Source organism: Rhipicephalus microplus, chromosome 8, assembly GCF_043290135.1.
Source record: "Rhipicephalus microplus isolate Deutch F79 chromosome 8, USDA_Rmic, whole genome shotgun sequence".
NCBI classification, from domain to species: domain Eukaryota; kingdom Metazoa; phylum Arthropoda; class Arachnida; order Ixodida; family Ixodidae; genus Rhipicephalus; species Rhipicephalus microplus.
This window is the reverse complement of record NC_134707.1, coordinates 40,865,646-40,881,844: the sequence shown is the minus strand read 5'-3', so window position 1 is coordinate 40,881,844 and position 16,199 is coordinate 40,865,646. Positions and strand designations below refer to the sequence as shown.

Sequence of the window (16,199 nt, the reverse complement as noted above, 5' to 3'; positions counted from 1 at the left end):
AACGTAACATGGCTTTCCTGCGCAGATGACTGCATGGCACGCCTCAGTAGCCTTGGGGCACAGCTTGCACTTATCATTAGGATGTACGGGACAGCAGGGTACCACAATTAGAAATAAGATCTTGAACACGTAAAGGGTGGAAGCGGCAATAAAGAGAAACTGACGGCCAACTGGTTTGTAGCGCCAGACTACAAACAAGTCCTCATGGTATTGTCAGGAACAGATACCTTAGTTGCGAAAAACTTTGTCCTGGTTCGGGGATGAAACCCGTGACAAATCCGGATTGGTTCCATAGCACTCATTTGCAATATGTCTCAATGTGTCTAGAGTTATTGATTTGTCCACCATCACATGACCTATTATTAGCTTCCTGCTTAGCTCAATTAATAGAGGAATCACGACCAAAATACGTTGGTCTCAGAATAGATCTCCAGTTCTGAAAGAATTGTTTGGAACCAAAAGGCTTTCGTTCTAAGAAATACATACGAATTTCCTTGTCTCGTCGTGCTAGCAAGAGGTTGTTGTCAATTTCCCTCTCTTTGTGCACAAGCACTAATATTTTATTGGCAGTGACTCACCGATGTTGGGCACCCTCTGCGCAAGTGGCCTGCGTAGCTGGCACGTGTATTTGTACGCGTCCAGGCGGATCTCCACGAAGTTGTTCAGTAGTGCGAACAGTGGAGCAAGTGGGAAGGCGGCCACGAACAGCGTCACAAAACCGAATTGGATGGCTGGAGATATAGGGCGAGTCAGAACGTTGAAGACTCAACCGAATCTTTATTAAAGTGAAAGCCTTATAAGTGTCCCTTGCTCATTCGCTTACACTCTTAGAAAAAAAGGTGGTAGTACTTGCTAACTTTGGGGTAGTAATGGTTTGTCACATATGTTACAACCCTGGTAGTAAGCGCAGTTATTAACAGCGAGGGTGGTAACAGTTACTACCTCTGATGTTACTAGCAGCAGTTAGTAACTGTTGCTACCCTAGCCGTTACCACCCATTGGTAGTAACTTTTAAAGGTTTAAAGAAAAAAGTAGTAAGCGATACTACGCAGGCCATGCATTTTGGCATATTATTTCTCCACTGTTAATGATGGCTAATCAATGTCTTACAACTAGACGAATTCGCTTAAGAAGCGGGGTGTGCCATGAATGCGAAGAATGCATAGACCAAAGGAAAAGAAGTTCACTATTTACTACGCTCGCTCTCCGGCGCACCGATGCTGACGATTTGAACACTTGCTCAACTTAGGCGCAAACGAGCTCAACTTTTCATTTTCGCTTGTAGACTCCGCATCTGTTCATTACTGCTAGGTTATTTCGCAGGCCAACAAGCAATCATGCCGAAACATGATGACAGTACAAGCAACCATGGATGTTGTATTAAACAAGGTTCTGCTGCCCATCTTGGCATTAGTGGATGGCGCGAGTCTCATCAGGTGCAAGCGGGTGTGCAAAGCGGTGGCTGGCTCTGGTGGAAACGATACTGCAACATGGCCATGCAATCGCAAAATTATATGCAAGTCAGAAATCCTCCATGACGTTCTGTATGAACTGCTCGATGATTCATGCAAAAGATGAATGTCGACCTGTCCAAGTTGACTGGTTCAGTGTATAAGCGATAACACAGCACAAGGGTTGTTTCGAAGCTTTCCTATCACATTCGCAACCTGAGACCTTTCAAAGAAGTCACGTGCCTCAAGACATCAGGGGATCTAACTGTGAGTGGCCACACGTCAGGAGTCATATCTGTTTGGAATGCTCGGAACGGCTGGCCGATAAACTTCATTGAAACACGTGCAGATTCAATCCGGGATCTTACATTGTTCAATCTTCGTGGCCCTGCTTGCACTGTGACCAGCATCGGCGCGCCGGAGAGCGAGCGAAGTTCACTATTTTTTACGTATACATGTAGTAAGAAGTAAGCGTGGGGTACATATAGCCCCTACTTTGCAGGGGCATGTCTGGCACAGGGGAGCACTTGCGTTTCAGGATGAATTTTTACAAATATAAACCTATAGCACTATATTATACTTCTTGATTTCATGTGTTTGATGACGTAGCACAAGACCTTTAATGATACATGCTTATAAAAAGTATATATCATATTTATTTATTAGAAAATGACCACAAAAAGGCATTATGTAGATGGCCGGAGCAATGTACCGAACTCGTTCTCAGTGCATTTGAATGCTTCACACAACTAATATAACTGCGTTTAAAAGGTAATATTCGTTTTAGGGGTTTGGCGCGCCAAAACAATGATAATATTTCGAGACATGCCGCAGTGGATTAACTGTGACTGTCCTCGAGGCTAATTGTGACCGTCTGGTTATATTGATCTGCCGGTCTTGTTAATATGTGCTGTAATTTACTAAGTTTGCTGTGATAGTCTATTAAAAAACGTGTAGCACTTGCTTATGGTTCGTTAACTTGTACTTCTTTGTTACGACAATATCAGAACGGCGTTTACATATCTCGGTTGCGTAATTTGAAACAAAATGTATTTTCTTGATCTATGGATACCTTCTGCTTTATTTTTCTGTGTAATGATTATACGTCGAGACGATTCCTCTCATAAATTATCAGAATCGCATTTACATACTATATTGGAAGAGATGGTAAAAAGCCGGGTAGCAAAGAGGTAGTAACGGGGCAAGAAAGGTAGTAAAGGCTGCAGTTACTTGATTGATATGTGGGTTTTAACGTCCCAAAACCACTATATGATTATGAGAGACGCCGTAGTGGAGGGCTCCGGAAATTTAGACCACCTGGGGTTCTTTAACGTGCACCCAAATCTGAGCACACGGGCCTACAACATTTCCGCCTCCATCGGAAATGCAGCCGCCGCAGCCGGGATGCAGGCTGCAGTTACTACCTCTCTCATTTCACTTACTAAATGTTTACTAACGTAGGTAGTAAAGAGGTCACAAAAAGTTAGTAACGGTTGCAAGTAGTAACTGTTTACTAAAGTAGGTAGTAAACAGGTAGCAAAAGGGTAGTAACGGTCGAAGAAAGGTAGTAACCACTGCAGTTACTATCTATTTGCCCGCAGTTGCTACATTTATACTAACTTTTTTTTAAGAGTGTAGGATAACTGGACGGTCCAAGCCCTCTTTTTCTGCGTCTCTTTTTCCTCCGTCGATTGCATTGTATTAATCCCGTGCTTCACACTGGTTCTGTGATAGCGTTTGCCATGGAATTATGTTTAAACGTGCCTTCTCGTTTTAAAAATTGAAAAGGTTACCTCATAGCTTGTAATCTACATAAGAAAAAAGGACCTACTTGTGATCACACAATTTTCACTATGTGCAACTACATTAGTTAATTTGGGGTAATAAACTACAAAATAATGAAAGTACTCCATCGCGTAGCACAAGTATAACGGCCTTATGAACAGTCGCGCTCAATATCACTCGGAACAAAGAAGCGGATGGCCTCACGAGTTCAGAAATTGCGCATGGTTTTCACTAGCCCCTTTTTTATCACTTAAACGTGCTTCTTGGACTTTGGTACGATCCCAAATAAGAAGTCAACACTTATATCCTGAAATTTAATAAAAAAAACTACTTGAAGCCATGCGCAACCTTTTGAACTCGTGAGGCCACACGGTTCCATGTTGCAATTCATATTAAGGGCGCCCGCACAGCATAACAGATCACAATGGTCTCAAGACGAGTGCTCTTGTCGAAACGTTCGCTCTATCGGGCAGTAAAGTGTTCAACAGCTCTATCACAGTGACGCCATTGCGTATGAGAGGCGGCCACCAAGCACGCTATCGTATCCCCCCAGTAGGGTGCACACCCATCTCAAGGTATTCGTTGAAGAGCGACAGCATCCGCCACTCTGCCAGCACGTAGTCTTCTTCCCAGCGGGTCAGCGGTCTAGCGCGGAGTCCTCCTTTGCGCCTGATGTGGTCCCGCTGCCACGAGCGCCACCGGTTCGATATTCGCCTGCGTTGGTTGTGACGTCAGCTGAATTAGTAACTTAGGTCATCATCATCATCATCATCATCATCATCATCATCATCATCATCATCATCATCATCATCAGACTGACTACGTCCACTGCAGGAGAAAGGCCTCTCCCATGTTCCGCCAGTTAACTCGGTCCTGTGCTTGCTGCTGCCAATTTATACCCGGAAACTTCTTAATCTCATCTCTCCAGCTAACCTCCTGTCTCCCCCTAACCCATTTGCCTGTTAGGCAACTTAGGTACTGCGACGTAACTGAACACAAACGTAACTGATTGCCACTTAGAAATGGCTATTTATTATAGGTCGGCAAACTCGTTTGGACCTAGCACTGAGTCTGAGCGAATCTGGGTGATTGAAAATTTTTTGGTGAGTTTGAATCCAAGTGAGCTTAAGAGCAAAATACATTTAATGAATGAGTATGAGTGAGGCGCACAAGTTTTGCCGACCGTTGGTGTAAAACAATTATTGGAAATTAATGCACGCGAATTACGCATGTCACCGGCGCACCTCGAGGAAGGCATTTCTGTGCGATAGCGGGCGCCGGGATTTTCGGGTGCATCAATGTCGCCCCTAGAATCCGTAGCTCACAAGAAAGTTCGCTTGGAAAAATAAACGAGTGATAATCTTACAGTTGTGCGAATTCGTAGATGTTGTTGATGATCTGCTTGCCAACCATGACGATTGCCAGCTGGACGGTAACTTCATACAGGCAGCCGTCTTCGCACTGAAAGGCACGAGCGGTGGTTGAAGTACTCTAGTGCTTATCCACGTGTTCATAGTGATTTAGTGCTGATTTGAAGGTGGCGGGATGGAATCCCGAAATGCTAGAAGCTCGTGTACTCATATTTAGGAACACCTGAAAGAATGCAGGTTTTCGAAATTTCCGCAGCTTCCCCCTTACGGTGTCCCTCACTGTGTTTGTGGGATGTGAAATCTGAAAAATCATTGTTATTCTCATTTTCTATAGATTGTGGACTCAATTTTATTTTTCGTAACAGTTTAGGGCAATTGTACATGATATTGACGTCGGTTATCACCCATAGCCCGGCAGGCACGGAAGCTTCAAGTACTGTCAAGGAACGGTTAATGGGAAGCGAACACTGGCAAAATGCATTAAGACAGGCCAGATGATGTCGATATTTTTTGTTCTATCGATTTGAAGGTAAAGTGGACGTTTGTTACCTTTATCATGAAAACGGTACCAGGGGCGTAAAATACCGCAAAGGTCTTACTAACGTTTCTGTAGCGTTAAAAACAATGCACACGCCTCCATTGACTTTCAATTAGGCGCATGTTAAAGGGCGTAACCACGCACCTGTACAATGTGATCATGCTGCCTCAAAAACTTTGCGAATGATGGCTCTAATAAGAAAATTACAATGTTTAAGAACGACCCGCTTTGGGTGGTTTTGGTTTTTCACTCGTCCTTCTCACCCTTTTCTCGAAGCGGAGGGACTCACCATTTTCTCGAAGCGGAAGCCCATTGTAGGCTACGCCCACTTCGGCAACGTAACACGACGTCAGTGATTACGGCATCAGGGCACAGCCAACGATTGAGCAAGGCTTCTGCCACGTGCGCATGTATCATACCGGCGGGGGAAGGAAGCTCGGTGTGATAAGGAGGACGCTGCATTAGCCACCGTAGCGAAGCATTGCTGAGGAATTTAACCTTCCTCTAGCAGAAAGTATAGAGAGGACCCTTTATGTCGGAGGTTTTCGTTAGTACCGGTTTCTACAAAATGGTACAGAAATATGGAAATATGGGGACTGCTTGGCCAAAACTTTGTCACCGAGGGGCCAAGGTGTCATTTCACAGTGCAAAGGACCCATTGACAAGCTCAGTAGTGCGTATTGTTGCCAATGAAAAAGACTTTGTCACTGCACTTGCAAGGGGGATTGGACAGACGTAAGAAATAAGCGTGGGAATTAATTTTCGAAACGGAGCGTCTGCGCGGTCCGCACTGCACAGCGCTGTAACCCGAAGTGCTGTAAGTGATCACCGCAATCTGTAACTTTCCACAGTTTGTAAGTCTGCGCAGCGCTGAAAGTAATCGCCAGTGTCTGCCGAATGAGTCAAACAGCTTGTTAAGGGGTCTAAAAATATTGGAGCCCTTTTAATAGCCCATTAAAAAACTCAACAAGGTCACAAATAATCCGGTCTTCCCCCCGTTGGCTTGACTTATAATCATATTGTAGTTTTAGCTCGTAATGCATAAGTAGTAAGTTAATGAATGCATATTGCCACAATCGTATGTCAAGTTTTGTTATTGCCCCGTTACAACGTAAGTAATTCTCAGCTCAAACCGCGCCTGCAGTGTTCGAGAAGCTTCAGGGAGATAATTTTGTTAAGATTACGCGAACAACGCTATCATTACAGATTATTCTAAAACGCACGTGGCCGCTATCCATAGCGCTGGATTATTCGACGGCACATGTATATACGGCGATGCGTGGCAGCGTTTGTCAGTGAATCGATAGCCGACGCTTTGCTCGCCACTATCAGCGCCACTGTGTATCGCTGTGCTGTAATCCGACCTTCCTTTCAGTGCCACTGTGTATCGCTGTGCTGTAATCCGACCTTCCTTTCACCAGCCACAAGTTCAGCCCAATAAACAGTTGCATCTTGGACCTACAGTCTGCTGCCTTCGTCGACATCACGACTTCACGATAATTGATTGATTGATTGATATGTGGGGTTTAACGTCCCAAAACCACCATATGATTACAACAGACGCCGAAGTGGAGGGCTCCGGAAATTTCGACCACCTGGGGTTCTTGAACGTGCACCCAAATCTGAGCACGCGGGCCTACAGCATTTTCGCCTCCATCGAAAATGCGGCCGCCGCAGCTGGGATTCAATTTATATATTGAGCTTAGAGTAAATCATACGATGGGCACGCGGTGAGTTCCCACGTGGAAATTTATTGCATAACAAATTGCAAGAGACTATAATTTTTCCTCACTCGAGTTCCTTTACATCGTAGTATACATATGTTTCACTTCTAAAGCAAAGTGTCCAAAGCGATAGAAACTAAATCATTGTAAATTAATGCGTCAAGCAATAAAACACTCAAGTGTCCACAAGCACTCCTTTTTCTCGTCGGCCATCTCCTACTGAAATATTATACTAACATCTCTGCGTGTCATGATATCATAATTAATTTATTACGACGCGTACATTCTAATGAATATTCAGAATCAAAGCATCAGACTTGCTCTTCTGTAAACAGTGTTGGTTATACAACTAAAGAAGACCTGCTCGTGCACCCACTTTATCAAGGTTTACCATGCAGCCGTACAACGTAGAAAAAAATATAACTAAATGACTTTTTATGAAAAAGCTTATAAAAAGCCTCACGCACCTTATCCAGGCTGTATCCTAGAATGGTTCCATGGTATCCTGGGTGTGACGCGAGCCTGATATAATAAACAAAGCAATAAAACAAATAAATAATAAATAAATAAATAAATAAGACCACTGAACGCTACTCTTTTGTTCCCGTCACAGGCAGCTCAGTAACGGACATTTTTAGCGTAAGAAAATGTTGCGATGGCCATGCCTGATCACTATTTTTCTGTTATTGCCATACCCCCATAGCACCAAAAACGATAAATTGGTTGAGTGCTTATATTTAACTTCACTTGATTTCATTTAACGCCAAATCGCTATTTCCCACTGAGACCTCACGTCGTACTAGACTACAACATAAACGTATCACTCTAAAAGTCACCTTTGGCATGGTGGGCACACTTTTGACAGCACAGGCGCAATTCACAATACTTGTCCGTAATTGTTATTTTCCATTGCCTCAACGCCTTTGTTAATATTATATTTTATCGAATAAATACATAATGATATCATCATTCAGTCACTGCCTTGTTTTTGGTTTATGCTTCATGCGCTAAGAGTTTAGTTCCTAAAGTAAGTAATTATACATTATTACTAACAAAATCAGCTTCTTAAATCTTTTGAGACAACAAAACTGCCTTAACTGGTTTTAGCGACAACCTATGTGTTTGGTTACTTCGTAGGAGGCCGATATTGAAACCATTCTTATAGCATTGATAAATAGGGTTGATAACCATATCAGCCTCTTGGTTTTCGGAATTTTGGTTACTTCTTCATGAAGAGTTAAGTGCACCGGGGAAATTAGCTTTCAAAGGAGTTTGAAGGACATGCTAAGGGATGAAACCTGCCGCAAAAGTTTCATAGTTTTACCTCATGTACATTTTCCACCATTCGGCATATACACTAAGCTTCACATTACCTCGTGCGTGTTAGTACCACGTACAGTAACTTACGAATACACATCGATGAACGCTGGTTACATTAGATTAATTAGCACTCTTATGAAAGGATATTTTGAGATACTGTTTTTTTACTTATTAGTTCTTAGGCAATGCCTGTCGTGGATCGCCTCAATTCTGCAAAGCTGCATTCTAACTTTATAACCCAGCAGGTCATCCTAGCTGTGAATGGTGAATGAAACTATCGGTTGAGTGAACGCGCTATTCTCTACCGACACCGCGTTGCCGTTATTTTATACGTTATATAGTTGGTTTATTCGTTCAGCCTCAGACCACGAGGAAATAAGAAATTGCCACAAAGTTTGCTTTTTAGGGCCTACTCACGCGCTATCCGCAAAACCGCACCATGCATGGCGGGACACCTGTCGCAATCATGCGGAGGGCGAAAGAGTGGATCGGCAACCCTCTTTCGCCTTCCACTTCCGTTCAGTAGGTGTCCTAGCGCGTGTGGGGTGGCTGTGCGGATATCACGTGGCCTGTACGTGCGATATCAGCACAGCCGCACCGCGCGTGGCGGGACACCTGCCGCAAGCAAGTGGAGTGCGAAAGAGTGAATCGGCGACCCTCTTTCGCCCTCCGCTTACGTGTTGCAGGTGTCACGCCACGAGTGGTGCGGCTGTGCTGATAGCACTAAGGCCCCTGTAGATAGCACAACTAAAGACCACGTGTTATCCGCACAGACGTCAGGCACATGCTGGGACCTATATTGAACAGAAGCGGAGGACGAAAGAGGGTCGCCTATTCGCTCCTTCACCCTCCGCTTGCTTGCGGCAGGTGTCTCGCCACGCGTGGTGTGGTTGTCCGGATAGCGCGTGTATAGGCCCTTACTCTCTCGTAGGAAGACTGCAGCATAATTTTAGCGTGTTGTGCAATAGTCCTGTACCACGTACCTTCCTTTAAAAAACGCAATGTAGATGAGCGAAGAATACGTGTTGAGGAATGTGAAGAGGAACATCTTGACCGTAAAGCTGTCCTCGTAGTCGTGTTGGGTCCGTGGGCGCTCTGAAAAAAGAAAAATAAATGTAACGTCGACGGAACGTCGCCTACATTACGACTGAAATAAAGCAGACACTGCATTGAAAGATCACTGAAATAATTAAGAAGTTATGAACCACAAGAATGAGTATATTTAGATTTGCGTCATCTCGACGTCGGAAAGCCTTTAAGACACCCGTTGAAGAGGTGTAGTATGACAACATGAGGAGGCGCAGCGGTTTTGGACTTGGTAATCCCATACGCCATTATTCAATATTTATATAACACTCTTGCTTATCTGGAGAATACTTTTGGTATGACACTCCCGGTTTTCAGAATATTCAGAAAATTTCTTTTAAAAATTAAAACTGATACGAAGCGCTACCCGGGATATGTGTGATTTAAAATTTACAAAATAATAAATGAAGAAAACCGATATGCAAAAGCAGAGTTTCTTACAGTTAAAGACAATTTCCTGATTTGCAAGAACTTTTCGGAAGGCCTCATATGCACGCGCTGAACAAATGTGGTATCACAGCATGAGAAGGCGCAGAGGTTTAGGATTTGTTAATCTCATACGTCGCTTTCTAAAGTTTTTAATTTCATAGACAATGAATGAGACTATTTTACTTGCGGTACGATACTCTGAGTTTTTAAAAAAATTCTAAAAAAACTCAAGACTGGCCCGAAGTCGATTATTCTGGTTCAAGAAAATGTTTTACACTGGGTACGTATGAATTGTGAGCAAAATTTAACTTAAGGTTCAGATACCTGTCATAGAAATATTCAAAAATTAAATCAATGACTTCCCTGAAAGAGCAGATGATTTATGTGTGAGAAGCTTTGTTTGATATCATGCGTTTTTTCATACGTGCTTTCAAAGACATTCCCTGGAAACTGAGCCCAAGTTTGGGTTTTAAGGAACATGCGCACTTGCCGAGCATCCACTGATCTTGTTCAACCAGATGAGGTTAATGCGTATGTTCGCATTCATCGTGCTTCACAAATTCTTCCAAAGTAAGAAATTGTGTTGACCTGTGAAAGAACTTGGCTTTTCTTTATCGGTCATTTTCCTTGCCTATTTTATGAATCTTAAATCGGGCAAAGCACGGGAACAGCTTGACGTGGTCGTGGCGCGTGCCTCTGCTTACCATGGCCACTTGCTCAGAGATGTCGTAAGTTGCATCGCGCTCGGTTATCTCACTCGGTTAACGTGCCAAATATGAATAAGGGAAAGATAAGACATTTGATTTGGAGCACTCAGAAAGGAAACCACAGTAGGACACGTCAAGCAAGGCAGCCGTGCATTAGACGAAAATGGCTAAAGCTCAATATCACATGCTTTGCGCGGCTCTGTTGCGCGTTAGCCAAGGGTTTACAGCTCGGCGGAGGTTCTCCAGGTGTCGTAGCAATAATGGGTGAGCACAACTATTTCGATCTATTATTTGAGCAGCTACTCATTTCGCATGAATACATGAGCAAACCCAGTGTTCTGCGATCTTGAATGGACCGAAATAAGTGCAGTGTTGCTAGACCGATTCGTCATAATCACAGGCCAGCTGCTGTCGGTAAGACACGTTTGATGAAAGACTTGAATTCGTGTGTGTTTGGCTACGAGATTTTTCATGTTTCCCTCTTGGCATGTAGTCGAAATAACGTCAAGCAATTATAGGATCCTCCCTGTCTATGTAAATGCACGTAGCCAGTATGGAAGTTTGTGGGTACTGGCTTCTAATACTGCAGTCACTCCAGTGTATGCGATGGAGTGAACACATTCAGAGATTGTTTAGCAGGTATAATGTTGCTCCAGCCAACGCTTATACACGCGCACTTTTCTTCGTAAAGGCAACGCCGCAGCCCCGACAAAGAATATTCATCCTGCCGAAACATTGTCACCTGTGGCATTCCCTAATCAACGATTTTTCAACGCTTCACGCCTTCCCCTCCTTCCCAAGTTTTGTCATATATGATGTTCAAGCTTTGTGAGAAAAGTACTTGCGTCATCATGAGATGCTTGATAAAATAACGCGAATCGGAAAAAAACATTACGAATGTTTTGTTTTGCCTGTTTATGTGTTTTATGGTCTTTAGTGAAACGTCTGGTTTTATATACTCGAACAGATAGGATGTAATATTTTGCAAGTACAGCACGCAAGCCTCACTTCCCTTTAGTATTCAACCGTAGACATTACAATGTACAGTATCAATTTTTATGAAAGGGAACGCGCGAGCGCGTGGGCTGCGCTCTGCGGTGGCTGCCTACAGCACTATCAGCCGATAGATAAAGAAAACGCGTCCGCTTTTGGTGGCATCGCCCGTTGCGAGGCCAGAGCGTCATGAGCACAATTTAGCGGTGCTCGTTCAATCGGTCATGGCTTGCTTCGTTTGCTAACAGATGGCGCTAAAATCAGTCGCGCTTTCCTTATCAGTCAGTTGATGGTGCTGCAGGAAGCCGCGACAAAGCGCAGGTCACTCGCATGCGTGTTCCCCTTTCATAAAAGATGACACTGTCCCTGTTGCAAAAGCGAATAAATATCAACTTCAGCGAAATTAAGTAAAATGACCCCAGATATCTGCAAAAGGTAATCTTACAATTGCGACGGCAGATGAAGTCAAAGTTAGTGACATCTCAACACTTGTTGCTTCTGGGCTATGCGGCTTACAAGAGGCAACCAGATACCGACTCATTTATTAAAAAGGGTGCGTCAAAGAACGAACGGTGGAGATACTCTTACCTATTTCAGTGAGTTTCGTGGCTAGCCTTTTGTATACCTGTGGAAGAAGAGCCCACAAGTTGTCGTTAGCAAACTACTCCAAGCTTATTGCCCAGCACCTTGAGGTGACTATTGCTGTGTAGCTAAACAGCGTTGAAACACACACTTTATTAAGGTTCATGGTATTTTAGCTTAGTTCCCAATCTTTTTATAATTGAGGGCCTTTTCATTATGAGTCTGGAAACTAGAAGTGTGGAAAGCCATCTCTTTCTGCGATTCAGTCTATGTATTGAGCCTTCTTGACCTTCTCAGAAAGCTCTCTGCGTTAAGCGCCTACTCCGGCAGACGCGGTAACGGATTAACCACCGAGCTGCTGCCCTGGCAGACGCGGTTTTAAGCGGCTGCTAGGAAGACGTAGTAACGGACTTAGCCGAAGAACAGCCGCCCCGGCAGGCATGGTGGGCTTCGTACTCCCTGCAGGATCGCTTACATCGCAAGCTTTGTGCACTTCAGCTGGTTTCGCCCTGCCTCCGTAATTGTCCTATTTCTGACTTAGAGACGACGCTATGAGATTATGCGAACAGGTCAAGTCATGGTGACGTCACAAATTGTGGTGGTATGTGACGTCGTGAGGACGTCAATTGGCGACGTAGACGTCATCACATGTCCGTGTCGTGTCCTTGGGTATCCTACTGTATAACTCGCGTGCACGCTACCGACGCGCGGCTACGACGCAGGAGTACGACGCCGCCACTGTTCACGCCGGTCTATTTTCTAGTCTGGTGAGACGAAAAGGTTTGGGTCCTAATGAACAGCATTTGTGATTCCGCACCTTGTTCATGAGCATGATGACGACGAGATTGAGCATCGACGAGGAGACAGTTGCTATTACATGGGCGTGAGGCCGCAGCCGGGGCCTCCGCGACATCCACCCGAGTGTGATGATGCGGTAGGCGATGATGGCGAACACGGAGCACAGCACCAAGCACAGCTGGGAAACGAGAGGTCATTAGGAATGAATTTAGCGGCTTCAAGACACTTCGTTAGCAATTCAACGTTATCTCGGAAGCCCTAATGTTTGTTTCGATAAAAGATGCCCGTGAAGCTAGCGATTTCAGTTGTAAAGAATTATTTCGATTTTGACACGCACACGCACAAGGAGAGAGAAGAAAAATTTGACTCAGAAACTGCTTGTAGCGCTCATGGTGCCAGGAATTCTATATATCTGCTTTGTCTACAGCTTTTGATTTCGGACCTTGGTATTTATTACGGTTCATGGTTTTTTAGCTTCTTATGTAACTGTGAAAGTGTATGCAAATGAATGTCAAAAAGATAAAACTTAACGAGAACTTTCACTCACCATAAGCAACACTACAGAGTTGGCAGCTGCGACCCGGGCCGATTTTTCCCAGAATGGCACATAAGGTTCATATATCTGCGTAGGAAATGTACAAATCGGTTCGTACCATATGTACTCTTCCAAGAATTCTAAATAATTATATTAGCAAAGGTATAGATGTGTCTCTTTTAAGTGCCGCAGAATCAGCAGCTCTTTTTTTTATGTGTACACCATGTAGTTATTTATAGGTGCAGAAGATCACATTAGGTCTCTTTCTTGTGTAAGCTATGTATAAAACACGTTTTTCAGTTTTCTTTTTTTTCGCAACATGATCTTTACGCAAAACAATGTGACATTTTTCGGTGGAAGAAAGTACATCATATTGTAATGCCCTGTACGAGGTATGTAATATTGTGACAATGTTGTTATGCCCTTCAGGTGCTGCAATTGTTCTCAAAGGAAACGAAAGATCCCTCAAGCCGTCATTACGGCTTTTCCCTGCGCCTCATGTTACACTGTACTGTGGCAAATCAAATCAAATCAAAAGAAGCAATTCTAGATCAGCTGACGTTTAGGAGGAGGCTAATTTTTCATAGTTAAGTTTTTAGTCAGCGTTATTGAGGCTGTAAATTCGCCTTCACAATTTCTTAGGGAGAAGATTAAACATCTCAGCTTTATAAGACAGCACATAGTTATCCCGAACTTGACCAGAAGCAACACAGATGCGTGATATATCATCGCTGTCAACCCAGGTTGCTCGCGTAGATTACGTAACATCTGGCACACGAGCAAATATCAAGAAGGCTGATCAAACGTGCATCGTTCAACGAGAGGATGACGCAATTCGATGATCGAAACACACTGACATGCGCAACTATTGAGACTTTGCTTACTCTGCAGCATGACGAGTTGGCGATGCATGATGAACCACAGCGCAACTAGGGACGCGAGAACTATAAGAAGCTTACTATACTAACGTCCTTGTCACGGTGGTTATGGTATGGTTTACTACGATTACTCATTGCATTTCTTCTTATTTTATTACGTTTTATTTTTATTTATTTTATTACGGCAAACTACCTTTGTGGTAACTTCTAATAACGTATCGGAGATCTTAAGTTCCAATCCTGTGATATGATAATGAGAGATGTCGTCGTAGAGGGCTCCAGAAATTTTGACCAACTGGTGTTCTTTAACGTTCTCTGTCTTCGCACTGAACACGGACGTCTAGCATTGCGTCTCCGTCGATCGAAATGCGACCGCCTCGGCCGGGATAGAACGCGATGCCTTCGGGTGGGCATCGGAGCACCACAACCGCAGATTCACCATGGCGAAATAGTGAGGTCACCTAAATGTACAACAATAAATATAGATAGCTTTAGACATTGGGGCACACAAGTGTTCTGAAAAAAAAAAACGCAGGGCAACCTGCTCGTGCTCATTGCCTTCTAAGGAATTCGTGTGTTCATAAAGGCTTATATTTAAAGGATGACATGGATTACCAATAGTAACATGGCCTAAAAACAAGAAAATAAAAGGTGTACAGTTTTACGAAGTGATGACTCATGACTCTCTACTTACGACGTATAGACAAGCTGAAACAATCTACATACTCATACTCAGGTCACGTAGATATTTGAAGTTATCAAACATCAAATCAAATATTGCGCTCTTCTATGCACTTCTTCTATTCAGTGGTACCCAGTTCTTTGAAATAACTCTACAATAGACCATATACAGTACTTATACTCGTGTGAAAAATAATGAAACAACTTGACCATGACCCGAAAATGACATTTGGATGCACATTAATCAGCAACCCAAACGCTCCACAGCGTGTCCTGAAATGATTTATTTGACGCCAGTGCTGCGTAACTTATGTTGCCGGAATATTATAAATACATACCGGCATATTATCCATGAATACAGATGTATCATCTTGGCAGCATTACCTTACGCTTCGCGACGGGCGTCAATCAAATCAATCAAACCAGTCCAGGCTACGCTGCGGAGCGCTTCAGTTAAGCTTGCTCGTGACGGTACATTTCTAAATATGCTCTTACCCATCAAGACGAATGGTTTTTGTATGTTGATTCTGTCTGTCTTCAACATTTTCAGTTGCACGTGAGAAAGCGTTTAACATGTAGAAATTACTCCAAGCTCATACAATTTTGCGTGGTTGTGCTCTACACACAATGTCAAGTGTGCTAACACATCTTCGTGACATTGCAGTTTTGTTTATACTGATGTAAAGATGTCACATGTGCTGGAAAAAATTATAACAGGTACAGCGTTCTATTTTACGTCAAACAGCAGCGCCACACCTGACGCTATATGCGAACATGGCTCGCGAATACATCGCAGAACTTGGGAAGTTTACTGAATTTATGCGGCCAACACTGACTCCAGATTTGAAATGCAGTTTGTTCGTTTTAGTGAATAGTGTAACAGTTTTTTAAAGGTGGAACGAAAGAATAAGTGTTGCGAAATCACGTTGCTTTGGTATGATTGAATTCCTACCATGTTCACTGGATTCAACTTGTATAACTTCGCGTGGGCCTCGAACTCGGGGTACACCACGTCCTGCGGAAAGAAAACCGCTGTAAAAGAGAACTACGTGGCTGTGGCAACCTATTCACTTCTATTCGCTGACCCGGCAATGGGGAAAGAGAGAGACTTTCGGAACAAGGTAAACTATGTGGTGTACACGTATCCCGAAGGAGTACGGCCACCAGCGTGGGTCCGGTCTTAGCGAGCCGCAGGGCACGCGTTAACCGTCGCCGTGGCGGGAAACACGATACTGCTCAAGTCGCAACACTTTATTGTGGCAACACCAAACGCAGTACAGCCCGTTGCAAATAGGCGCGGCGGGAAAGCAAGTAGGCTTATC

The 16,199-nt window shown here is 43.8% G+C and overlaps 1 protein-coding gene across 1 annotated transcript in view; it reads right to left on the bottom strand.

Annotated features, from left to right (window-relative positions):
* The window catches only part of LOC119186793 (anoctamin-4), a 22,298-nt gene extending 6,321 nt beyond the window's left edge, over positions 1 to 15,977 (bottom strand). The window contains exons 1-9 of the mRNA XM_075871625.1: positions 15,830 to 15,977; positions 13,331 to 13,405; positions 12,803 to 12,961; positions 11,992 to 12,028; positions 9,172 to 9,283; positions 7,336 to 7,390; positions 4,603 to 4,697; positions 3,802 to 3,950; positions 579 to 731 (exon numbers count right to left, since the gene is read on the bottom strand). Of these exons, the coding sequence (XP_075727740.1) occupies positions 579 to 731; positions 3,802 to 3,950; positions 4,603 to 4,697; positions 7,336 to 7,390; positions 9,172 to 9,283; positions 11,992 to 12,028; positions 12,803 to 12,961; positions 13,331 to 13,405; positions 15,830 to 15,832 (838 nt within the window). The 5' untranslated portion in view covers positions 15,833 to 15,977. The remainder of the gene's footprint in view (positions 1 to 578; positions 732 to 3,801; positions 3,951 to 4,602; positions 4,698 to 7,335; positions 7,391 to 9,171; positions 9,284 to 11,991; positions 12,029 to 12,802; positions 12,962 to 13,330; positions 13,406 to 15,829) is intronic.
* Positions 15,978 to 16,199: the final 222 nt, after the last annotated feature.